Consider the following 26,827-nt stretch of genomic DNA (forward strand, 5'->3'; position numbering starts at 1 on the left):
GTTTTAAAAAAAGTGTACATTCTGATTCTTATTAATTATTAATCAATAAATATAAATAACCTATTATACTTAAGATTTGGTTTTATGACCCATTTATGAAGAAGATACACAGCCATCTAACTTCGTTACAGAAAAATCCCACTTTGATAGAGACTACACAGATGGAGCCCACTTTGATATAGACTACACAGATTGAGCCCACTTTGATAAGGACTACATAGATTGAGCCCACTTTGATAGAGACTACACAGAAAGAGCCAACTTTGATAGAGGTGGATCCCACTCTGATAGAAATTACACAGATGGATCCCGATTTGATAGACACTACACAGAAGTAGCCTACTTTGATCGAGACTACACAGATGGAGCCCACTTTGACAGAAATTACACAGTAGTAGCCTACTATGATATAGATGGATCCCACTTTGATAGAAATTACACAGTAGTAGCCTACTTTGATAGAGACTACACAGATTTAGCCCACTTAAATAGAGACTATACAGATAGAGCCTATTTGATAGAGACAACACATATAAAGAATTAGCACACTTTGATAGACTACACAGATGGAGCCAGCATAGAAGGATCTCCTATATCAGACACCCCAACGGAGCAGATATAAAGAGGTGCATAAAGGTCTAAAAGAAAAATTGGACCCTCTGGACTAAAAAGGCCGTATGTTTACTTAGTATGGAATTAATTACATAAAAATATAGTTCATATTTTTTAAAACAATCATTGGAAACCCGTTGTTTCGGATATTAGATGGCATCGCCAATTTGCACTTCCTAATTGCTAGTTCATAAAATAGCAACAAAAGCAATCGGAACAACATCAACCTTTGAAATCTTGTCTTCAAGATTGGGTGAAAAAGCAGATGATAAATTTATCAGTAAACTTTTTATATTATTGGACGATTCAGCGCTTCGAACAAAATCAATACAAGGGCACTGACCGATTCGAAAACATACGGAATAAATATATTGTTAGACACAATTCAAAGAATGAGAAAAATAAATGAGTGTGACATGTATCAGATTAAAATGACGGATGCGGCCCGTACATTAATGAGGAAAACAAATCTACGTTTCTAACAAATAGGTGGCAGTCAGCCAATGCAGTTATAATGTATTTGTTGTGTATATGTTGTGTCTTGCTTTGCCGTATTATGTTATTATTTTGTTATAATTTTTTTCCAGGCCAATTTGTACTATTTTAAAGTAGTTTAGTGTATTTTTCTGCAGCTAAGGATTGTTATGCTTAATTAAAAGTGGATCTCAGATGGTTTATTTTAAGTGAAACTGTTCGTACAACAGGCTTTATATATATATATATATATATATATATATAAAGAGTTTATATTACTATTTTCTGCTTTACAAAGCATGAATAAAACCATCAGCTACACCGAGTGACACCAACACTATTAATTGCATGAGCCAACACAACAAAGAAAGAAGGCTATCATGTTGACGCAAGAGGAAAGTATTTGCCGCTGGTATTAGCAGCAGATTACATTTGATGACTCAAAGCAGCGAATCTTTAGTAGAATACACAGCCATCATCTTAAGTCTATTGATTAGCGCTCAGTCTATTAGATTACTCTATGTCTCTATCGATAACAGTCTGTTGGTGGTCAATCTTTGTTTATTCATGTTTCTATATCAACATGATGGCGGCATCTAATTTAATTTCAGATTATTGCAAGTGGTTTAGCCAGTTGCTAAAGGCCAATGTATGCAGATAAAGGACAAACTGCATTGTTTTTATCCTCCTGAAAAAAGATAAGTACTAGTTAGCTGTTTGCACCCCCCCCCACACACACACACAAACACCTATAAGCCCTTCATTAATGCTTGCATGGCGACAAGAAAAATATCACCAGGCGCTGTTCTCGTTATTTGCCTTACATAATTCATTACCTTGCCGACAATGTTGTCGTCAGACGACCGCTTTTTGCCATCCCGCTCCCAGGCCCACAGAGAAGGCGCGTCACGTCTCCGTTGGCAGACGGCTACCGTTCTTGTACGGGCCAGTTTTGACTTTTCAAATGCGTACCGAGATCCGGAAGTATCTTCTTCTACCGCGTCCGTAGACTTGACAAGCATCTCTTTGACGGGCTCGTCCATCTTCACCTTCTTGTTCATGACGTCCGCGCTCTTCTCCTCGCAGAACGAACGAGACACGCTCATGCTTGTCTCGCATGTTTCTTCGATCACGTCCCGGTAGGAGACACGTTTCCGGCTCGTGTTCTCCACGACATCCGGCACGGGACTCTCCTCCCTGTCAGGGGACTCTACCTCATCCGACGCCGGAGTTCTGGCGCGGGGGTTGTCGCCCTTCGAGTACGCACGGTCGTGGTACGTCCCCATGGTGAATAGCGGCTTGATACATAGTAGATAATCAAGCAATTCCATTAAAACGTGGAGGAAATTTAAATTAATCCTTTTAAAAAAGAATGATGAATATAATTCCACAGGAAAAACGTTTCCATCGTTGAATAAGTTACACTTGAAACACTTAAATCCAGAAAATTAAACACCATACAACTGGAAGGTAAATAGCTGATTTGAAAGTGAAAGAATGATTGCAGTATTTAGATGAGCGACCAGGCAAGCGGTACTGTGAGTAATCATGGCTCCAGCACCATAAATACAGCCCACGCTCGCAACACGCTGGCAACAATTTATCAGGAGAAAATTTCACGGCATTAGGGCTGTCAATTACCGACCAACGAAACTACATCATGCAACACGTGCAACAATGGCACAGCGAGGCTTACAGCCGGTGGGACGTGGACAGTTCTAAAACCAAGCCTCCGGCCGATCATTTGCATTCTCAGTTCAACTGTCTAGTTTAGGTTGAAATGTACGCTGTTTGGGAAATCAGAGATTCCTGTCCACTTTGAATCTGTACGTTGTCAGAATTAACAATAGTTCAAAAGAAAACTGTATAAAGTTCCTAAGCACAATTTTCAACAGAGGAGGAATAAAAAAAAACTTAACATCACACAAAATATGACCGTCTGATTAACATTTGATTTTTGCCACATAAGTTTAAACTGAGATACACTCAAAAAGTAAATCACCATCGGCGTAAGAACTTTAAACTTTAGACCTCTCTACCTAAATCCAGCACCACTACCGTAAAATATAAAATATATACCAAATATAAAAACAGAGTAAAGCAAGAGCTCAAATACATTTGTAGAATGAAATCAATATACAGCGTCAAAAGACTGACCACGGGTAAGAATATTAATTACACACGCCAACAAACACGCAAGCTAGAAATATATTGGACAGTAGCGTAAATAGATTTTAAAAAGTGTACATTCTGCAGGTTATTCAAGACATTATTTAGCTGAGTAGTTTGTTACTTTATTTAGCACACGCAATTCGCTATATTTTTTACCCATATAGTTTGACCCTGTTTAGCTCGTATAGCTGGCTACTTTACTCAACACAAGTACTTTATTTAGCACGCGAAGTTTGCTTCTTCATTTAACACGTGCAGTTTACTTTCTTTAACCCAAAGTTTATGACTTGATCCATCAAAGTTTCTAAAGACCAAAGAAGCTGATGGATTACTGAGATACATTCAGACAGCCTTACACATATATCTTTACGCTGCCTGACTGACACAACTGCACTGGCAAATATTTTGTTTCTTTATTTTTACCCTTTGTTACTATAAATAATCATCATGAAATTTTAATTTTCTCATTAGGTTTCTGCCTCACGGCGCTAATCACTTGATGAACTGTCCGTAGCTACTTGGTTTAAAATGTATTTAATGCTTCCTAACAAGGAGTGAACTTACAACAGAGTACAATCTATGCGGCGCTACCTTTACATTAGAACTCTGATAAAACAAGACATGAAGAACAGTGTTCTTATATCTTCTATCGTATAGGCTACACGCTAGCACACATATCTAAAGACGCTTCTACTGTTTCAAAGAGCTGACACAATATTTAGAAACTAATTACAAGTTTTTACTTATTTCTTGTTGGAAATATGACCCGTAAGGTATTGATAGCTAACAAGGAAGGTCATCATTAAAGTGTACCACAGAACTGTCTAATTATTTTGCTCTAAAACGGCGTTAAGTTCTTCAGTAACCAGAAGATACAATGAATCTACACGTTATAAAAAATACAGTGAAACTATACGTTATAAAAAGAGACAGTGAAAACTATACTTATAAAATACTTGGCTATCTAACTAAAATGTGTTCTTTTCTTAAATATTATTTAATTAAAATCGAAAGTGGTACAAAGAGATCCAGATACGATCCTACAAATCTCTAAACAACAGAATGATACAGCACTATCCAAAGATAAACACCTCTGTCTACGAATGTATCCAGTTGTGATACAACACTATCCCAAATCAACGAACATATCCAGCCACGGTACTATCCTATCCTAAAGATAGATACATTTATTCATGAACATATCATATCTACCCTTGATATTATACTATCCTAAAAATAAAGATACGTATTCACGAACATATCCAGGCACGACACCACACGACCCTCAAGATGAACTCGTGTAATGAAACTCCAACAGAATCTGTAGGTCAACCACTGGGAATACACACATCCAATGATTTTCCTCTCGGTTCACGCTACATTAACTTATAGATCTCTAGTCCGACATTCAAACAAACATTTCGCAATTATTACTACAATACAATGAACAGAAACAGAAAATTATTTTATTAACGAAAAGACGATTCTTTGAAGACTTGTAAATAAAACTAACATAGCAAACAAAACACGAGCAATACAAGATAAAATAAACGGTATAGATTATAGATCTATAAAGCAAAGTCCAGAAACAAAGCCAGCCATGTAATACTAGGGCTGTGTAAGAGCTCGCCCCACAGACGAAGAATAGAACACCTTAGAAATGTCTTACTGTAATCAAGCGTATCAGCAACACAACTAGACCCACATTAAAGCTAGAAAGTGGAGAAGAGTTTACAAAAGGATAAACATGTGACACAGCTGCAGCAGGAGGAAACGGTATACACTCACGTGACGACAGCAGCCAATCACAAACCATGGCGAGTGAGAGTTCTTTTAGCAAGTACTCGATGATTAAAAAAACATTTATAATTTATGATTATGTTCTATATTGGATAAGCACTTGTATGTCTGAACAAATTAGCTTAGGCGTGATGTAGTGAACCAAAAATCTTTCACCTACATTTAACCTACAATTATAAACTGTAAGGGGCTAGTTCGACCACTAATAGCCTGGGACTTACTGTGCCGTTTATTTTGGTACCAACCTTTTAAGAAAATTCCGGCCCGCTTTTAAGTTTATAGACAGATTAGCCAAAATACGCTGCGTCTTAAAGGGCAAGCGTGAAGCTCACTCCTAATCACTCTCTTTTACTTAGCTACTTGCATTATTGAAGATCTAAGAACCAGCGGCTCGCAGATTACAGGGATATCATGCATCAGTAAAAACCTAGATACATAAAAACAACTATCTTGTTTGAAAGCTGAACTATCTAAAAACCTAAGGAAACAATTAGTACGCCCTCACAATCTTTGAAAAAATAGTAACATTTCAGCCCAACAGGTGAATTGACAGTTACGTAATGTAAAACTAAAGGTCAAGGCTGCTTATCAAGATTTATGTTGGAATATATCATACTTTATACTAAAGAGCCTCTTCTAAACCAATCGCTTCCTATACATTGTAAAGAAAATGCCCGAAGAGTTTATTTTTTTCAAGTAGGACTCAGCGTGCTTTTATTTTATTAAAAGGAAATCAGTAAGTTGATTAAAACTTATCATAAGACAATTAAAAGAAACTTGAAGATTTTAAACAAAAAAAAAGTTTTAGCATACCTCAATATTACAAAGAGAAAAACAACCACTAATGATAAACTGATATCGGCTAAAAGACGACTTATAAACACCATTTTAGAAAACGGACTTCCTTCAGCAAGTATAGATTCTGATTTGACACAAGGAAAGCCGTGTGATTAGAACGCTGACAAGTTAAGCGACACGGCCCACGGTCGGAGCCGAAGCCGCCCAGTCTCCCCACTGTCCTCGTCGGCTCACCTAATCTCTATCATCCACAGAAAATTGAAAACCGTCTACAGAATTATCCAATGTTTTGTCCAGGGGGCATTCAGCACAGGCCAAATAAACAGAGGGAACGTGTTCGTTTGCAGCACAGGAGTGGGCATGGCCTCTCATTAGACCGTAGACAACTTACATCTAAATGATAAGTAAACAATTTCTAAATGATAACTGGAGATGTAAGAACATAAACAGAGGGAACGTGTTCGTTTGTAGCACAGGAGTGGGCATGGCCTCTCATTAGACCGTAGACAACTTACATTTAAATGATAAGTAAACAATTTCTAAATGATAACGGGAGATGTAAGAACATAAACAGAGGGAACGTGTTCGTTTGTAGCACAGGAGTGGGCATGGCATCTCATTAGACTGTACACAACTTACATTTAAATGATAAGTAAACAATTTCTAAATGATAACTGGAGATGTAAGAACATAAACAGAAAACAGTTAAATTAAACGAAATAATTAAATACAGAGAATTTTAAAAAAAATATGTTATACTTATTATTAAAGTGCATGTGATAATATAAGGAAAATAAGATTTAAAGAGTTCCTTTGTTTATAGCAGGTAATAGCAAAAACTATGTGACAGTAACTGGTACGCTAACAAAATAAAACAGGGCATACAGGTCCAGAATTGATGATCAATCCACGATGTAGCATATACGTCCTCTACAAATAAACCACCCGTAGTATGTGACTCGGGGTATACTTCAGAGAAAACCATGATCATGCTCAAAACAACAGACCGTTATTCTAGAACATTTCAATGATAAACTAACCACGCAATATATATGCAGCACTGACCTAACGTGATACAGTCGAAATATTTGGAGCACCAACCTAACATGAGGAGTAGTACAGTAAAGTGATATCAGATTTGGAACACCAACCTAACATGAGGAGTAGTACAGTAAAGTGATATCAGATTTGGAACACCAACCTAACATGAGGAGTAGTACAGTAAAGTGATATCAGATTTGGAACACCAACCTAACATTCTAGAGAAGGAGGAGTACAGTAAAGTGATATCAGATTTGGAGCATCAACATAGCATAAGGAGGAGTACAGTAAAGAGATATCAGATTTGGAGCATCGACATAGCATAAGGAGGAGTACAGTAAAGTGATATCAGATTTGAAACACCAACCTAACATTCTAGAGAAGGAGGAGTACAGTAAAGTGATATCAGATTTGGAGCATCAACATAGCATAAGGAGGAGTACAGTAAAGTTATATCAGATTTGCAGCACCAGTTTTCGGTTGCGTGCAGACAATAGAAATAAAAAGATGCATCAACTGTACATCTACTTAATTCAAACACGGAACAGACTTTTATTTCAAGACTCTTTAATGAAAACGTCACACAACTGACAAGACAAAAAGGAGAAGAAATACTCCACTTATGGCTGACATAGATAAAAAACAAATATTTTTTTTAAAAACTCTACAAAAAAAAAATTATCTTACCCGAGTCTGATTAAAATGTTAAGAAATATATTTCGGTTTTTTTTAATTTTTATGGTAGAATTGTTTTTTGAGTAATTTATTTTTCAAGTAGGCGATGTATTATTTTAAATGAAATGTCAACCGAACACCTTACGTGAGATCTTACTTCTTAGCCTTTAAAAGGACTAATTTCTCTTTACGTCTCTATCCATGACGTTTAAATAACACTTTGTTGCTACTGACTGACTAAAACCTCAAGGCTTTTGATCTCTCTTTGAATGTATACCGCTTACAAGGCAATACATGATTCATCTCATGAACGGCCTATGTTGTTTTGTCAACGACTTTCTATTAATGTCTCCTTACCGCTGTGTAAAAAATAAAATCGCTTGAATAAAATGAATAATAACTTTAAAACGTTAAAATGAAATAATACTTTAATTATCAATAATACTTTAATGTTTGGTCTATTTAAACATACTTTGAAATTATTTTTTTAATCAATGGAGTAACAAGGTTTTTTAAAAAAATGTGATATGCTGGTAAAACTGTATCCCCCCCCCCCCCACCCCCCGCTAAAATGATTCTTAGGATGTCTACCAGGATCTGCTAATAATTATTTATATCGTATTATTTAAAATAAATAAAACTTCCTGTATCTCAAATGAAGTGCCCAACACCAAATACATGTTCAAGTTAACATGGCTCATCCATAAAACACATCCTAATAATAACCCGAGCGACCCTGGACCCCGTGTAGAACAACATCACGCACCAGTATGGAGATGAAAATACACGCCCGTGGCATCCAACTTTATCAAGAGACGACAGACGTGGCGTATTACATGATCTTTATTCATTAACATCCCCGACACGATGAAAAGTTCAGACTTTAAAAAAATCACATGCCATTAGCAGTGCCGGGATCCGTTTATTGTTTCGGTAATTAGTTTTCTCCGTTTCAAACACCCGCCACTCCATACAAAACGGCGCTTTAAAAAAAAAAAAGTGCGATGATTTCAATAATGTAATCAAATTGCCGGAAGCGGTTTCAAAAATCCATAACTGGAGTTAAAAAATGTTTGAACCTAACAGTGGGGATCATTTTTTTTTCTCTGTAGAAATCTGGAGTCTTAAGTAAGACAAAAAGCTTCAGTGAGGATGGAATCAACCACCATTCTCAATACCAATAAAAGATTATATATATATATATATATATATATATATATATATATATATATATATATATATATATATATATATATATATATATATATATATATATACATATATAATCAATGATTTAGAAGAGGTTCTTTAGTATAAAGTGTAATATATTCCAACATAAATCTTGTTAGGCAGCCTTGACCTTTAAGCCAACGTGAACTCGTTACCAGAGTGAGGTAGTAGTTTTTCTAACCAATCGCAGCAAATGTACATGCGATAGCATACCAAACAAATAGGCGCACACCAGTTAAGTATTTATGCCACTAATAGCCCTTAATAGTCACCCTCATTAGTATGGCTGGTGGATGATCAAGCAATTAATTAACACCGAATTAAAGTACACGCATTACGATCACACAGGAAGAAATGTTAAGCAAACAGAACAATTAATTCTAATTAAACATGCTTGTAGGTAATTGTTAATCTGCTAGTGAAAGATAAAGAGATTTTATGTACTATTGTAAACTAGCATTAATAAAATAATTTTTTAATATTGTTTTTTTCTTGTTTTTTCAACCCCTTTCCGTCGCAATTTTAGTTTTTTTTTGTTTTAAACTGCTGGGTATTTCCTTCGACCTGCCATTTTACATAACAATCAATTGTCGGAATGACAAGACCACACACGATATAAAACATTGATCCCTGTTACATTGTCAGAGCGACTGCATGACTTGTTACTTAAGTGTTTTATACGTGGATGTATAGGAAAAAGTATTAACGGGATTGGGAAGGGGGGGGGGGATTCCAAGACTGACCAACGAACTCTTGATGTTTTCTTACTCTCCGCTTTCCCATAACTTATAGTCAAGTTGGTTGAGAATGTGCTAATACATACTCAGACAAGGTGTTGTTTCCAAGTGTTAATGAATAAAAATGAAAAAAAAACATTAATTGCAAAGTGCATGAACCGGTTCTCATTGAGCCAGAAAAAAAACACAACAACATTAGATTCAGTTCTCAACAGCTGCTAATAATGTGTTTAATTAATTATGTAAACGCCCGGGACAGATTTTGCTATCTAATTGGTCTCGCATGGTTCTGTCATTAAGCTATCATTAAGCCCGAGTTTTAGTAGGGATAGTTACGTCACTTTGAACTTTGTGGCTCTTAAAATATTCATAACATCGATCTGGGCGACGAGAAAAAAAAATCTGGACAAAAAGAATCAAGTCTGGTCTTAGTCTAGGATAAAATAACGTGATGGCTACAAGCTAATTAAATTTAGTTTTATTTTTAGTCGTCGCTGATTAGTGTTAGCCATCAAGTAATTTGAAAATAGCGTGATTAAAAATTAGGTCGAGTGATGATTTAGCCAATACTAATTGGCAGTTTCCTCTAATGTTTTTAACGCGGGACGAAGTAAAAAAAAAACCAAACAACATACAATTTAAAAAAAATATTTTATAATGTTTACGTTTAAAGATAACAATCCCCTTTTATCGTTACTATTTGTTTGGAGAAAATACGTCCCATCTGACGGTTTATAAACGCAGCCATAATTACAAGGCCATCATCCGAAAGTTTGAGACCCCCCCCCCCTCAGTCCCCACCACCACCATCATCATCCCAACAGCCGTGCGTCACGTGGGACAGGATCAGATGGTAGACACAGCAAGCAGCTTCTCGTGGGAAATATCCCCCACACCAACACTCAACAACAGCTGCCCAAAAAAGACAACAGCACAGCTCATTGCTGATAAACTGAGAGTATTATGAGTTTACAGCGGGATATTGAAACACCACATTGCTGAATTTTCCATACAAAAAAAATATAAACACAATAATCACACAATAAGATATTTGAAAGCCTCACTCAACAAAGTCTCAATTAGATAACGATTTTAACGATTAATAAAAGGTGCCCAAAAATACAATACAACACCTCAGAAACCTGATAGTATTATGAGTTTATAGCGGGACACCGTCACAGCACAGTACTTTATTACTTCATACTTCATACTCCAACACATATACAGAGTAATAACAGACGAAATATAATCCGTCAGTCACCAAAAAATTCTCAAATAGAAAACGATCTAGTCAATAATTACAGCTTTTTAAAATAAAAATTTAACGTGCTTCGAAGAAATCTGCACACATTATACTTCAGTAGCGGAACAGATTATTTATCTCACACTTATTTACATACACGTTTATTAATAGATCCTCCTTTGTAAAATATTAAAAAAAAATTGGTTATGAATATGATGCGTTCATAAAAAGATTTAAAAAAAAAACAACTTGAAAAATAAAGAGATATGTAAATATATTAAAACAGGTTCACCAAATCTTTAAACTAATTAATGTTTTATATCTGTAACACGAAATTCCTTGACATAAACACACTATAAAATTATGTAAAAGGACCACACATGGAGTATCCAATTAATTTGAATTATAAAACAGAATTGACATTACAAACGTGGCACGGAAAAAGAGCATTAAGCATGCTACAGAAATGTATGTAACGGGCTTCGATCCTCCGAGGAAAAAACAACAACAATGAAATAATCAAAAAAAATTGAACACGGCTATTCAAATAATAATGGCAGCCCCGGTGAGATGGAAAGGGTTAAGGCTGTTGGCCCACCATCTACCGGGATGCGAGCTAGTGTTTATGGCTAAACACGATGAAGACGCGAAAAAAAAAATTGATCGAAAGCCCAGTCCAACCATGGGCAAACTTGGGAAATTTCGTAGTCGATTACTGATCATTAAGGATTCGATTACTTTTCATTAAAATATTATTTTTTAGCCGTTGAGGGTGAAAATAGTTGCGTGAAGGAAGAGAAAAAAAAAGGATGAGGGTGACAGCGTGGTACCGGTGGAAGAAGTGTCATCAAGAGGGCATAAGGCAATATTTAGTGTACACTATTTTTATCATGGCGGGACCGTGATCGGCTTATAAGTCGCGGGATGGCAGGTCAGGATAAGGGAAACCAGTACAGGTAACTTACACGTAGTCATCAAATCTAGAAAACATTTCCTTTTAACACATGTAAACACGTAGCTAAGGTCACAGTTTTGTTTTTTATACAAACTGTATACAATCCATCTTTAGAAAAAAAAAAAAAAAAAACTAAAAAAAAAAATATTTAAAAAGAGAGCCGCCCTCAGCCCTCAATTTCCCAAGCTTGATGTACGACCATCCCCTATCTCTGCTAACAACGCCAGTACAGCCTAGTGCTAAAGGTTCACTGACTTGTACACGTACCAGTGCTATTGCTTAGAACACTCGCCCCCCCCCCCCCCCTTCTATCAGACAGTATCACTTTAGAGGTATCTTTCCTTTTCGTTGCAAACGTAATGACACATGATTAGATGCACCAAAAATTTATGATCTAATTCAGAATTATTAATTAATGGATATCACAAAGAAGCACAAAGAGTTGGTTGAATAAAATAAAGTTCTGCTGTTGTTAAATCAAAGTACGCACGTGCTTTAAGTTCTACCTGCTTGTGCAGATACATATTTTGTAGGACAACTAGCCATAGATACAGAATATTTTGTAGGACAACTAGCCACAGATATAGAATATTTTGTAGGACAAATAGCCACAGATACAGAATATTTTGTAGGACAACTAGCCACAGATACATAATATTTTGTAGGACAACTAGCCACAGATACAGAATATTTTGTAGGACAACTAGCCACAGATATAGAATATTTTGTAGGACAACTAGCCACAGATACAGAATATTTTGTAGGACAACTAGCCACAGATACAGAATATTGTATTTGTTTACATTACCCAACCGGCTACCTATTGTAAACAATATTAGTACAAATTCACCCGAAGTAGCCTACTACAATAGATGCATAATCAAGATAAAAAAAAAAACTTGGACTACATCAAATAACGTATAACTGTATTTATAGACTAAATACTAAAAAATGCACTGACATTGGCAAACAAATGCCTACACGTTGGAAACACTTTTTATAAATCGTTAAGCAGGCAAAAACTAAAGACAACAATTCAGCGTTATGGCGCACTTCCGGCTGTAGCCAGGGACGTTAAACCTAACGTTAAGAACCCTCCCGTCCAGAGTATATAGGTGACGCGCCTCGCCGCTTAAACATAACCCTCGATAGTCAGTATTTAAACCTCGGTTTTTTTTACAGATCAAAGGCGTATCGATATAATCAATACTTCATTGACTGCCTGGATACTCTATCAAACATAAAAATCAATATTTATACTTGAAGCGCCTTTCTCCACACTCACAGTTTATTAGGCAGTAAATAATTGAAAGCATATTTGGAAAAGAATAAATGTAAAATAGAGGTGTCTTAAAAGTAATCGATAGATACAAAGGCTTTGTTAATGGATCAATGAGAGTGAAACAAATAGAAAGATCATCATGCATGGGTGTGTAGTCTGTATAGCGATGCTTCAAACAAGCTAAGTGGTTAGGCGCTCCGTAAGACAATGGCACATTACAATATACAATACGTGTTAGTAAAGTAATTTAGAAGGCTATTAACGAAATAAGCAAAAGGCGTGGCACTTTTTTAAAATCACAATTTAAAATCTTTAATATATCTATAAATCAATTTAAGATCGTATTTTATAAAATAAAACCTTTTTTATGAATGCATATTGTAAAGGCTCTGATTTGTTGGTACTTTGAATGGTTACAGCTGAATGTAGTTAAGTTCCCTTTTCAAACCTGACGGTCTATGGGGCGAGTGAAGTAGAGTTCACTTGTTTCTGTGACCTCGGCATATGAAGGTATAGTGTGGTCAGCACTATGCCCAGCCGTCTTTACTCTCACTAACGTGAGTTAGGTACCCATCAGAGCTGGGTGGACTCAGGGATGTTGTACTGACATGAACCTGAATTCGAACATGAGACTTACGGGTTGGCAGTCAGATACAATTAATATCAACTAATAATATGTTAAATTAACCTTATTTGATCAAACAAATCGACAGTGGACTGGAGGCTGAGTGTGTGGGGGTAACACAGAACGAGCTGTTTGTTTTCTAATGCGGCTAATGAGAACACGAAATTTCCATTCATTAATTCTGTGTGTTTGCTACAGGACCAGCCCACCATGCCATGCTGTCTCTAATGTGAGAGCCAGGGGACCGTTTACCTCGGCTTCACTTTCACAATTCATGACACATCATAACTACATAGACGAGACACCACGTATGGCGTCAGTAGGAATAAATCGATTATATATATATATATATATATATATATATATATATATATATATATATATATATATATATATATATATATATATATATATATATATATATATATATATATATATATATATATATATATATGAAGGGCTCAGTGGAAAAAGTACTTAAGTTACATTTTGTCAAAAATGAGTTAAGACCGGTATATTATTTGACTACCTCCCCTTAACCATCCCTGTAAATTTGGGCCATGGAAAAAGTACCGAAGTAGCTTAATTTAAATACTCTGCATCAGCTGTTTTGGTATTTCAATAACAATTTAAAAACTTTGCACTCATTTTTCTCAAAACTCTCAAAATACACTTAAGTACTTTTTCCACTGAGCCCATCATATATATATATATATATATATATATATATATATATATATATATATATATATATATATATATATATATATATATATAAGCCGTTTTTTTTAAAAAGTGTCTTGTACCGGCATATCTGAACTTAAAAATAAAATTATAATAAATTATCTTTTCTCAACTAATGTGAAGTATTATAGACTATCGCCACTGATCGCTGCGCCAGACGTATTCAAATTCTTGTTAATATCTGAACAATACTAGACTTGTATCGTTCAGACGGCCATATGTAAAATAATGAACCCTATACACAGCAAAGAAATGTAGCTAGCTCAGACAGCAAACAACTATACCGGGGAAACAATAACAAAAACCAAACGTGAAACGGGAAATTGAATACAGCCAGACAAGATATCAAGTAAAATACAATCATTTATCTTCTTTGTTTTCACGTTAAGACAACGTTACCAAAAACACAGGGGCTCGGTGTGGCCTTTTAATTCAGGTTCGAGCTGGTGAACTCGGTGACTCATGTAAATACTAGCTCTCTGTTAGAGAAATAAGCTGCGTCACATTTCAACTGGAAATGTTAACAGTTGAGTACTCGAGACACATAGGGAAGCAACGATAGATGCCGAAGCGAGAACTACAAAGTTCAGACTAACCATGCAACTTAATAGATGCACTGCTCTATTCGGTTAATTATCCAAAAATTTAAAACTATTCCAGCGACTTCTTTAACAAAAAATAAAGTCACCAGCCACCTACTTTTGTAAAAAAAGGAACCGTATGTAAAACTATTGCAGTATAAGGCTACTTGAAATAATTATAGATTTGAAATATATTTCAAGACAATCTCTTTAAAAAAAAACATCAATGAAGCTGCCTACTGATCACACGAAGATAGATCTGAAAAACTATTGCAAAGGTTAAATTGTGATTGGACGATTGTAAATCAAGAGCTTTCAAATTCAGCTGATATAATGGTAGTCATACATTGTAATCACCAAACACAGAATAATCACAATATAAATATAGATAAAAACATGTCAAGAGAGCTAACACATCTATACTTGTTTGTAGTGATAAATAAAAAAAACAACTGGATCTTATTTCACAACTAAAGTTTGTCCATCCCAACTAACGTAACATCGAACACAACACAATCCCAACACAGCAACAAAGTTCCAGCCACGAACGTTCACAGCATTCCACTGATTAAAGGGCCGCTACTCTGTCCACGCAGTTGCCGATCGTGATGGGAGTTTTAAAATCTCAGATAATCAAGATGGCCCAGTGGACGTCAATGTAATGATTGGAATCAACAGATCGAACGAGGTTAAAACAACATCGGCGGTTCAAAAGTTGATTTACTCTAACGACCTTGGACTCAATCAGACAGTCACGTTCACAGGGGGAAGCGTGAAATCTATTGATTCAGCAATCTTTTGTCCGCGGTAAAACAACAACAACAAAAATACCACTTTAAAACAAGAGCCCTTAGGGCGGGGGGGGGGGTGCGCACAAGATTTACATATCTTATTTAACTTAGCAGGCTCGTCATAATTTCATTATTCATTCACTTATATACTTAGCATGCTAGCTTTTGCGTAAGTTTCGTTATTCAACAGGTTGTAGATACAGTGACGTCACTACGTTGGCTGTCGTTAACTAAGGGTGTCACCCCAACCCCTAAAATAATTTAGCATTTTTTGTTTGGTGTCACCCCCCCATTATTTTGTTATTTTAACTGGATATATAATTGTTTTAACAGTAAGTTTTACTAATTTTCGCCATGGTATCACCCCTACATGTTGTCACCCGATGCGGACTGTACACCTCGCACCCGCCCTGAGACGCCAATATGTAGGTAGAGCATATAACACGGCCTACACAACACTGAACACATAGACAATTACAGCCTATATGAACAATACTTTGCGTTAAGAATAGCCCCTGTAATTTCTTGAATTCGTACACAAAAGCTATCAAAGAAGATTCACTTCAAGTTCTCACACTAAACGATTCACGTATCAAATGAGGACGTTTCTGGACAAGTCTTTTGCCCTTAGCTATTTCATCTACAAATGTTAGCCTCTTATTTTAGCGGGTACACAAGTAATAGTTGAAACAGAAATTAACCATAATGATCTGTTGAAAACATTCAGAGAAACCTCTGTAGTCGGTATACATAAACTGTTTTTTAAAGGCTAAAAACTATTGAAGTCCTATAGATTGACGTACAACTCCAGCAGATTTAAATAAATACCAACTATTTACTTTCTATTATCTCTTAAAGCTTTACTTCGAAACAAAGTAGATAGTCTTAGAGTGCCAAGACATTTAGAAATGAAAGACTTTAAAATTCCCATTCCAATCTAGATTCTTTCACGTACTTACAACAAGATAAAAACCAAGTACTTTCTTTATAGACTCACACAGATAAAAAGCAATGGATATTTTGATCTCCGAGTAAAGAAAGCAAACATCACAATAGAAATAAATTGCACGGTTACAATATCTTGATTTAAGGTTATCAATAAAAAAATATACATTCATTTTGTCACAAAATCTTATTAGGATTAAAAGTCGAACATAGCACATCCGAGGAAATGAATATCTCCCTACAAATTGTAGCCAAGGAAAAAAAAAATCCCACCAATGCCCTACTTTTCTAGCTAAAGTAAGAACACTCCAATTTCTAATATCCTCCAACTCAGAAGAGCTCTCACAATCCAGGACACAAGAGCTCTGCTCTCACTACACTATATTCCAGATTTAGCAGCCCTTCTTCCAGTATACACAATTTCTGTATTTTACAATAGGGCATACCTTACTCTATAAAAAAGGTTGCAATGTTCAATAAATAACAATCACATTTCTAAAACTACTTTTTATTTTTGAAATAACTTTTCTTAAACTACATTTTATTTTCTAAATAAAATTTCTAAAACTACATATTATTTTTGAAATAACATTTCTAAAACTACATTTTATTTTCTAAATAAAATTTCTAAAACTACATATTATTTTTGAAATAACATTTCTAAAACTACATTTTATTTTCTAAATAAAATTTCTAAAACTACATGTTATTTGTGAAATAACATTTCTAAAACTACATTTTATTTTATAAATAAAATTTCTCAAACTACATTTTATTTTGAAATAACATTTAACATGTTAAAGTTACCATTAACAACACGATTTGATTATTGTGAAAGAATTTTGATGTTCTGTAGCGAAAATAAATCAATCTTAATGGACATAATTGTAGTTTAGAATTTTTTCCAACAAATAAATAATTTATCATTCTCACACTTTATTTTCCCTCGACTCATATAGTTTGACACTAATTAAATGATAATCAAGATTTGTTGAGCCTGCGTGACACTTATTGATTAGCCATACACATACTCGTACGGCTAGTACTGACGATAGGACGATACAATCCCACGTCAAAACTTTACCATAGCCTTATACCAACTCTAGCTCTAAACCTCATAAAAACACGAACTGAAAAAGCAAATACAAAATGTGGGGGTATGATCAGACAATAATATCTAGAAAGGTACTTGCGTGTCTTATAACGTACAACACCGATTCAGCAAAAAATATTAAAGACAATACAGATGGTCCATTCTGATACAGCTCCCAACATTTAGGTCGTGTAATTATACAATATTATATCATCACATGCACTCAGCACGTGCATCTGACGAAACACAATATTTACACATGCTAATCTCTACAGTTCTAAATTTGTTACGTCCACTACTGGGGGATATGCAATCAATTTCATCAATCAGACAAGCAGTTGCCAACCTGTGGAGCAGTTGTTGGATGCGGCTTGTAGGATATATATATATATATATATATATATATATATATATATATATATATATATATATATATATATGTGTGTATCTATATAATCGCTGCATTATAGTGAAAATATAGTTGTAAGATTTTGACCATACACGCACAACAGACAACCTACAGACACTGTGTAGGATTATATATTGTTGGATTAGACGGGTTGTTTCCCTCTATCAGGATAGAGTCATTGGATGAGCTGACCCACAGTTATGAAGCTGGAGGTACTTTAGGCCCCTATGTCCATATTTTTATTGCAACTTTTACAATCACATAGATCGCAAGTTCTGCATCAAATCTTTACTACCAACACCATCAAAAACACACATTATACAAGCGCACATTGGCGGACTGTATGGTTATAGTAAAAACAATGGAACAGATACATCCCTGGTAAAGTGTTAACTTTGTTGATCCCAAAAAATTCCCGTCACTAATCTGTAACAACCCCGAAAGCTGAGACAAAACAAAGCCTATCTGTAAGGGGTTGCCGGGGAATGATCAGATGGCGTGTTGTGAGATCCAGCATTCGTCTTCCGTCACACAGGATTCATCAGGGGATTTCTTCTCACTACCAGCGTTAAATTTACGTTGTGTTTCACCCCGTGTGGACATGGTCATTGGGATTTGGAGACACGGTTGGTAGGGGGTGGGGGGAGACACGGCTGGACGGGGGTGGGGGGGGGGGGGGAGACACGGCTAGACGGGGGTGGGGGGGGGAGACACGGCTAGACGGGGGTGGGGGGGGGGGGAGACACGGCTAGACGGGGGTGGGGGGAGACATGGTCATTGGGATTTGGAGACACGGCTGGGTGGGGGTGAGGGGAGACACGGCTAAACGGGGGTGGGGGGGGGGAGACACGGCTAGACGGGGGTGGGGGGAGACATGGTCATTGGGATTTGGAGACACGGCTGGGTGGGGGTGAGGGGAGACACGGCTAAACGGGGGTGGGGGGGGGAGACACGGCTAGACGGGGGTGGGGGGGGGGGAGACACGGCTAGACGGGGGTGGGGGGGGGGAGACACGGCTAAACGGGGGTGGGGGGGGGGGGAGACACGGCTAAACGGGGGTGGGGGGGGGGGGAGACACGGCTAGACGGGGGTGGGGGGGGGAGACACGGCTAAACGGGGGTGGGGGGGGGGGGGGAGACACGGCTAGACGGGGGTGGGGGGGGGGAGACACGGCTAAACGGGGGTGGGGGGGGGGAGACACGGCTAGACGGGGGTGGGGGGGGGGGGGAGACACGGCTAAACGGGGGTGGGGGGGGGGGGAGACACGGCTAGACGGGGGTGGGGGGAGACACGGCTAGACGGGGGTGGGGGAGACATAATCATTGGGCTTTGGAGACACGGTTGGCTGGGGGTGAGGGGAGACACGGCTAAACGGGGTGGGGGGGGGGGAAACACGGCTAGACGGGGGGGGGGGGAAACACGGCTAGACGGGGGTGGGGGAAACACGGCTAGACGGGGGTGGGGGAGACATGGTCATTGGGATTTGGAGACACGGTTGGCTGGGGGTGGGGGGAGACACGGCTAGACGGGGGTGGGGGGGGGGAAACACGGCTAGACGGGGGTGGGGGAAACACGGCTAGACGGGGGTGGGGGAAACACGGTTAGACGGGGGTGGGGGGAGACATGGTCATTGGGATTTGGAGACACGGTTGGCTGGGGGTGGGGGGAGACACGGCTAGACGGGGGGGGGGGGGAAACACGGCTAGACGGGGGTGGGGGAAATACGGCTAGACGGGGGTGGGGGAGACATGGTCATTGGGATTTGGAGACACGGGCTGGGGGTGAGGGGAGACACGGCTAAACGGGGGTGGGGGGGGGGGAGACACGACTAGACGGGGGTGGGGGAGACACGGCTAGACGGGGGTGGGGGAGACATAATCATTGGGCTTTGGAGACACGGTTGGCTGGGGTGGGGGAGACATGGTCACTGGGATTTGGAGACACGGCTGGGTGTGGGTGGGGGGGGGGGGGGGAGACACGGCAGGCTGGGGGTTGTCCCGAGTGTCTTAGGGGTAACGAGAGTTGATTAGTCATACACGCATTCCGCAGTCGGGCAGATCAGAATGCTGCACGGAGTTCAAGTACTATTTAGGGCGATTTTACAGCCAATTAATACAGCATCATCTCTCGCGTAAAGACACACAACAAGGATCTAAAAAAGGAGAGTTGGGTTTCAATTTCTATTTCGTTTCTCTTGTAAAATATTTTGTTCTGTAGCCTTGAACATGCAGAAAGACTATTGTCATATGAAAACAATAACGAACTAAAATATTAAAATGACATCGGATACTTCAAGACAAACTTCCGCATGCGATTGAATAAATAAATAAGAACACGGTTTAACATTTTCATACTGATTTCACATCAGTTGTTTTAAAACTGTTTGCATCAGCGGTAATAAATAACGAAACAAAACAATCGACTAGCTCCGTGTGGCGTAATGTGTGCCACAGCAAGTTGGCAATGTACCGCTTGCTATGTCAAGACGACGGACATGTGCTGTTAAGCATATCAAATACACCCAGCCTCACGGAAACTGCATGAATGAATGTGTTACAACAACCAAACAGTCCCTAGGTAGGGGCGTAGCGAGGGGGGGGTGTCGGACCGCACCGGGTGACACCATTTATGGGGGGTGACACAAAGGCAAAAAATAGCAAAATATATAGAGAAAAACTTGAGGGGGGGGTGCAAATCGAAAGTTTGAGGGGGGGGGGGGGTGCAAATCGAAAACTTGAGGGGGGTGTGCAAATCGAAAATTTGAAAGTTTGTCCCCGGGAAGGGTCGCTACGCCTCTGGGGGGGGGGGGGGGGGTGATACCATTAAGTGCCGCACTGGGTGACACCCGACCTCGCTACGCCACTGTCCCTAGGTAAAACCTTCAAAAGTTTTATACCGAAAAAACAAACTCCGCAATGTAAGAAATTATGCAAGAACTGCTGCCTCGTGTATAAAATGTAAACAGATCCGAATGTATTGTGACGAGTCTGTGTTGGGCATATTTTGTTTACCCTAACAATCCCATTTACCGCGGGTTCCTTCGACTGGCCGACGCCACAGCGTGACGCTCGTCTATTACCACGTGACTCAAGTCAACCAACCCAGCATCAAATGTCACGGCTGCCATTACTCCACAAATGACCCAGCTTTATAATTAATTCTTCAGCTAGGTTCTAGTTCGGCTTGGTTGATGTTCTATTAACTAACTCCCGATGTCGTCGGTTGATCGTTGCTGGTCTTAATTCATTGAGCGGTCATTAGAATAAGTGCCATTGTCTAAAACCAACATTGGGTTTCTCCTAGAATTTCTCGGCACAAATTCACCCGTCTTGTTGTCGCCTCCCCCCACGCACACAATAGGGCTTGTAATTGGGTGAAAAACACGGCAATTGTCCTGTTGTTCACGCGTGGACTAGTTAGACCTGGCTAAAACAAGGCAAGATTTCAAAAGCTTTTGTCGCGAGAATAGCTGAGGCGAATTATTCACAAATAGAATGCTATCCATTTATGGAGGGTCAATTATTGTCGTATTATATAAAACATTTTTCTTTTCATTTATAAAAAGGATTTTAATGGAATTTAAATAAAAAAATTTGTACAAGATGAAAACAGTTGTGTTCGGTGCAAGAAAACTAGAGCTTTAGAAAACAAGCGGTCCACATATCTAGTTGTGGTAGATGAAGTAAACTTTTGATGAACTAATAGAGTGTCAGAACTAATTGATTACCATGAGAGTTCAGTAATACTATATATGTCCACTGACCAATATTACAGACTTCTAACGGTCGTTGACCCTAGTCTTCATTTTGTCAGACTGCAGACGTCTGTTTAATGAGATTATTTAAAAGCAGCTCAGAAAAACGTGTTCCTATCTGAGCAATTTGTATTGCATGTAAAGAGTCCATGATGCTTTTGTTGAAATCAGATAATGATGCTAGAGTATCAAAGCTATTAGGATAGTTAGCAAGAATGGCGTGTTTTTTAGAGTTCACGTAAAAATAAACTCATTTAGTGAGCCGGGATCGGCCAGGTAAAGCTCATGGCTGCTAAACCAAAATGTCCCGAGTTCTATTCATGGTGACACGCATTACTTGTGTTGAAAGAAATCATGTGCAACAGTATGATTAATTAAGAACTACGTAAAATAAAAAAGAATTACAGTCAAAACTTTAAAGTTTCTTAACTAAGATAAATTACAATGATGATTTTAGTTTTTTCCTACAACGTACACTCCCATCAACATGTGAAAAGCTATAACTTAGTTGGATGGCCAGGACAACTTAGTATCATAAAACTAGTGTTGAGATTCAGTGAGCTAACACCATGGCTTCAACAAGTGACTAAAGTACAGCCTGTCTACGGCCGTATTTCCTCATTGGATCTCTTTAATCATAGCCCGTCTCCCTGCAGCCAAAGGACAGCTCACTTTGGTCTACTGTATCGAGCTGGTGAAGGCTGCGGGACATTAGACTTGTAATCAAAGTCGTGGGTGAGTCAAGGTATCCTAATCGTGATGAGATAAGAGTTAACCAGACAGGCATAGGCTAGGTCAAAGGTATGGATGAAAAGTTGACCAGACAGGCATAGGCTAGGTCAAAGTTATGGATGAAAAGTTAACCAGACAGGCATAGGCTAGGTCAAAGTTTTAGATGAAAAGTTAACCAGACAGGCATAGGCTAGGTCAAAGTTTTAGATGAAAAGTTAACCAGACAGGCCTAGGCTAGGTCAAAGGTATGGATGAAAAGTTAACCAGACAGGCATAGGCTAGGTCAAAGTTTTAGATGAAAAGTTGACCGGACAGGCATAGGCTAGTCAAAGGTATGGATGAAAAGTTAACCAGACAGGCATAGGCTAGGTCAAAGTTATGGATGAAAAGTTAACCAGACAGGCATAGGCTAGGTCAAAGTTTTAGATGAAAAGTTAACCAGACAGGCATAGGCTAGGTCAAAGTTTTAGATGAAAAGTTAACCAGACAGGCCTAGGCTAGGTCAAAGGTATGGATGAAAAGTTAACCAGACAGGCATAGGCTAGGTCAAAGTTTTAGATGTAAAGTTAACCAGACAGGCATAGGCTAGGTCAAAGTTTTAGATGAAACGTTAACCAGACAGGCATAGGCTAGGTCAAAGTTTTAGATGAAAAGTTAACCAGACAGGCATAGGCTAGGTCAATGTTTTAGATGAAAAGTTAACCAGACAGGCCTATGCTAGGTCAAAGGTATAGATGAAAAGTTAACCAGACAAGCCTATGCTAGGTCAAAGGTATAGATGAAAAGTTAACCAGACACGCATTGGCTAGGTCAATGGTTTGGATACCAGACAGGCCAAGGCAACGTCAGAGGTATGTATGAAAAGTTGACAGGTCTAGCCACCCCCCCCCCCCCCACCATCGTCACAAAACGCCAGACCCTACTCACCACATAAAAAATTTCGTTAAGCTTCAACCCCCCCCCCCCCTCCCACGTATTGAAGTTTTTTTTGTTTTTTTAACAGATTTGTTTCTAAAATATTTACTGAGCTTGGCCAATATTGAGTATGTTGATCAATTGAAACAAAATAATTTAAAACAAAATCTTTTTTAAAATGCGCAGAAAAAAAAACCTGTTGAAATTCGGTATCTAACACACCTTTTTAATATACATAAGTGTCCCCTCCCTTGTTTCACACCTTCACACAGTCCTAGCCCACCCTCTTATGCGTGTGATGTCATGTGTGGACCACCCCTTCCCTTTACATGTTATTCCTTTGATGAAACACCAGCAAACGCGACAACACCACGTAAGCTATCCCCCTACAAAGATAAAACAGTTGTGTGTGTACATCATTGTTCTGCAATGCTCCAGTACAACCGTCTGTTGATTCAGTGACTCGCCATTAAAACATTTGTCAACTAGAGACTGAAGCTAGGATCGAATTGCTATACCAGCGGTGACATGCTGATGGGGGAAAAAATAATGAAGTTTATATTTAGAAAATAATTACTTGGTCGTGAAGAAATGATTGAGTAAAGGCCCTACAGGGAGATCGTATCATCGATAAGGTCGATACAATTTTGGTATCGATACAAGCGGTGAAGTGAGTACAAAGCGTTACACAAAGTTGAGATTTTGTAAACAACCTCAGGCGTTAATGTATCGTGAAGTACAGAAATTAAGAGAACAGACTAGTACAGATGTTCTAAATCCTTTGGGCTGACTTAAATGAAAATTATGTTAAACTGCAAGGCCTGTTCATTTTTAATAAGAAAAAAAAATTAATGATCCGACTGTATAGTATAATACATCAAATTTACGCTTAAGACATATACTGCAATCAAAGCCGTTATATATCGTACATGTATTTCTAAACATCAACAACCAAACAACTAGTTCTATATAAAAGACATTTGGATAAAGTATGCAATAAATAGTAGACCTACATTTGTCCCTTGCTCCACCAAACTAAACAGCAAGTCTCGGATAAAGGGTAAAATTAATAGTAGACCTGTATTTGTCCCTAGTTCCACCAAACTAAGCAGAAAATCTTGGATAAAGGGTAAAATTAATAGTAGACCTGCATTAGTCCCTAGTTGCACCAAACTAAGCAGAAAATTCTGACATCTCACGTAGGGCTTAATCAAGTAAATTAAACCCACGTCATCAAGACGAGCTAGCCATACCAGCAGAGCTCCCGCCCATTGCCCGGTTCATGCCGTGATCTGTCTACATGTCTCATGGTTCCAATCCTCTTCCCAGAGATTTATGTAACATCGATCAACATGGTATTAAATCACATCAGGCTTACCCCTCAAGACTAATGAGGATTAGCCGTGTAATCCGCTCAGTGTTATCTATGTAAACGGCAGATCAGTGAGTACACAATGAATGGCTGTGTCGGTAAGCTGTAGCTAGGCGCTCACTAGCTCTGCGTTAGATCTATTTCAGGTAGCCCCAGACAAGTTTATTACAATCAACTAACCACATTTCTGTACTAAAGAAAGCTGCTCATAAGTTATGTCACTTAACGTCTAAACTGGGAGGGTTTAGGTATGAGTGTGAGTGTGTTGGGGGGGGGGGGGGAGGTCTGATTTTTCTAGACGGATGGGCTTAAGTAGGGGAGGGAAAGAAGATGGCGTATATTATACAATTAGCATTTCATTTGTTTTTAAAGTAAAAAAAAATATGCAAATTTACGCTGAGGGAGGGAAGGGGTTGGAACTTAGCAAGTAGTTTTAATGTTGTCTTTTAACAGGTGTATTATAGTATTCAGGTGGGGACCGATGAGCATTGAGTTACGCGATTTAACACAAAACCATAACTAACGAAACTTATTTCTAACCACGGGCTCAATGGCCCAAGATAAAAAAAACAGCTCATTAAAATCTTAAAAACTAATTTATCGATGAAAATCTATAGTTTGATCAGTGTGTGTGTACCGCTGCAGTGAAGGCCACACGAGTGTATGCAACCCTAGCCCTCCCTACCTGTAACAGGTGGCCGATTCATTACGTGCAGGCCTTTAACCACACGGCCATTTAGCTGTCTTCAAACACATAACTAATGGGATCAAGACTTTACAAGACGACATATGCTGCAGCGTAGTTTAGATTATCTAAACACAGTCAAAACATGGAGGTCGGATAACAGTCAGCAAGACATGTGTTTAGAACAGTGGTTCTTAACCTCTAGAACAGTGGTTCTTAACCTCTAGAACAGTGGTTCTTAAACCTTTAGAACAGTGGTTCTTAACCTTTTTGGAGGTACCGAACCACACCAGTTTCTAATCAGCATTCATCGAACCCGTATTAAAAGGTCTATCGTCCGCACTGACAAAATCCGATCGCGAATCATATAAGTCGGGTATGTGTCTTGACCTCAGTTGAACCCTGTGATTGACTAGTCGAACCATAGGGGTTCGATCGAACCCAGGTTGAGAATCAATGGTTTAGAACATAGAACATGTGAAACTACAAAATGTTTAGTAAGAAAAAGATAAAAAATGTAGTAATAAAATCAATGGATGTATATGGAACGTTTTAAATTCTTAGTTTGAAAGGATTTTATTTCTTCACCCCCTCCCCTCTTTATTTGAGTATTCTGATGTAACAGGCCTTAGGATAGATTCAAAGCCAACAGGAAAAAAAATAAAAATAAAACGTGCTTTATTCGAATTGTTATTTATATAAATCATTTGCAATGTATGTGTGTTGATTCAATTCAAACAAATATCCACACCAACGGGTTGCTCAAATACTAATATGTTGGGCTCATGTGTGAAATTTGATTTAAAAAAAAATGGAATGACTTAAACCCATTGTTTTTGTTTAAATTAAAAACTTGTGTATATACTTTGCTTAAAAATATCTTTGAGCTGCAATGTTATATAAGATAAAATGCGGGCTGACCTTTACCTCGCTCAGCTCGGCACATACTCGGTTGAAAGCTTCTAACCAGCGAGATCTGGCCGGGGAAGACATGCGGTGTGCATCAGAGTCGGATTTTTCAAACGTGTCGAATGAGCTTTCTTTGGTGCTTTCTCGGCTGATGTTGGATGATGACACGTGACTATTCACAGGACTGTGGAGTTGAAAGAATAATTTCTTTTCTTACGATACGGAAGTTGCCTCGTTGCAGCCATGTTTCAAG

The 26,827-nt window shown here is 38.3% G+C and overlaps 1 protein-coding gene across 1 annotated transcript in view; it reads right to left on the minus strand.

The window, feature by feature from the left end:
- LOC131958194 (protein unc-13 homolog B) overlaps nucleotides 1-26,827 on the minus strand; it is a 169,614-nt gene that overhangs the window by 34,646 nt on the left and 108,141 nt on the right. The window contains exon 11 of the mRNA XM_059323073.1: nucleotides 26,587-26,758. Coding sequence (XP_059179056.1) covers nucleotides 26,587-26,758 — 172 coding nt within the window. The remainder of the gene's footprint in view (nucleotides 1-26,586; nucleotides 26,759-26,827) is intronic.

This window comes from Physella acuta, unplaced genomic scaffold (genome assembly GCF_028476545.2).
Source record: "Physella acuta isolate Inbredline_101_S28 unplaced genomic scaffold, ASM2847654v3 ptg001298l, whole genome shotgun sequence".
NCBI lineage: Eukaryota > Metazoa > Mollusca > Gastropoda > Physidae > Physella > Physella acuta.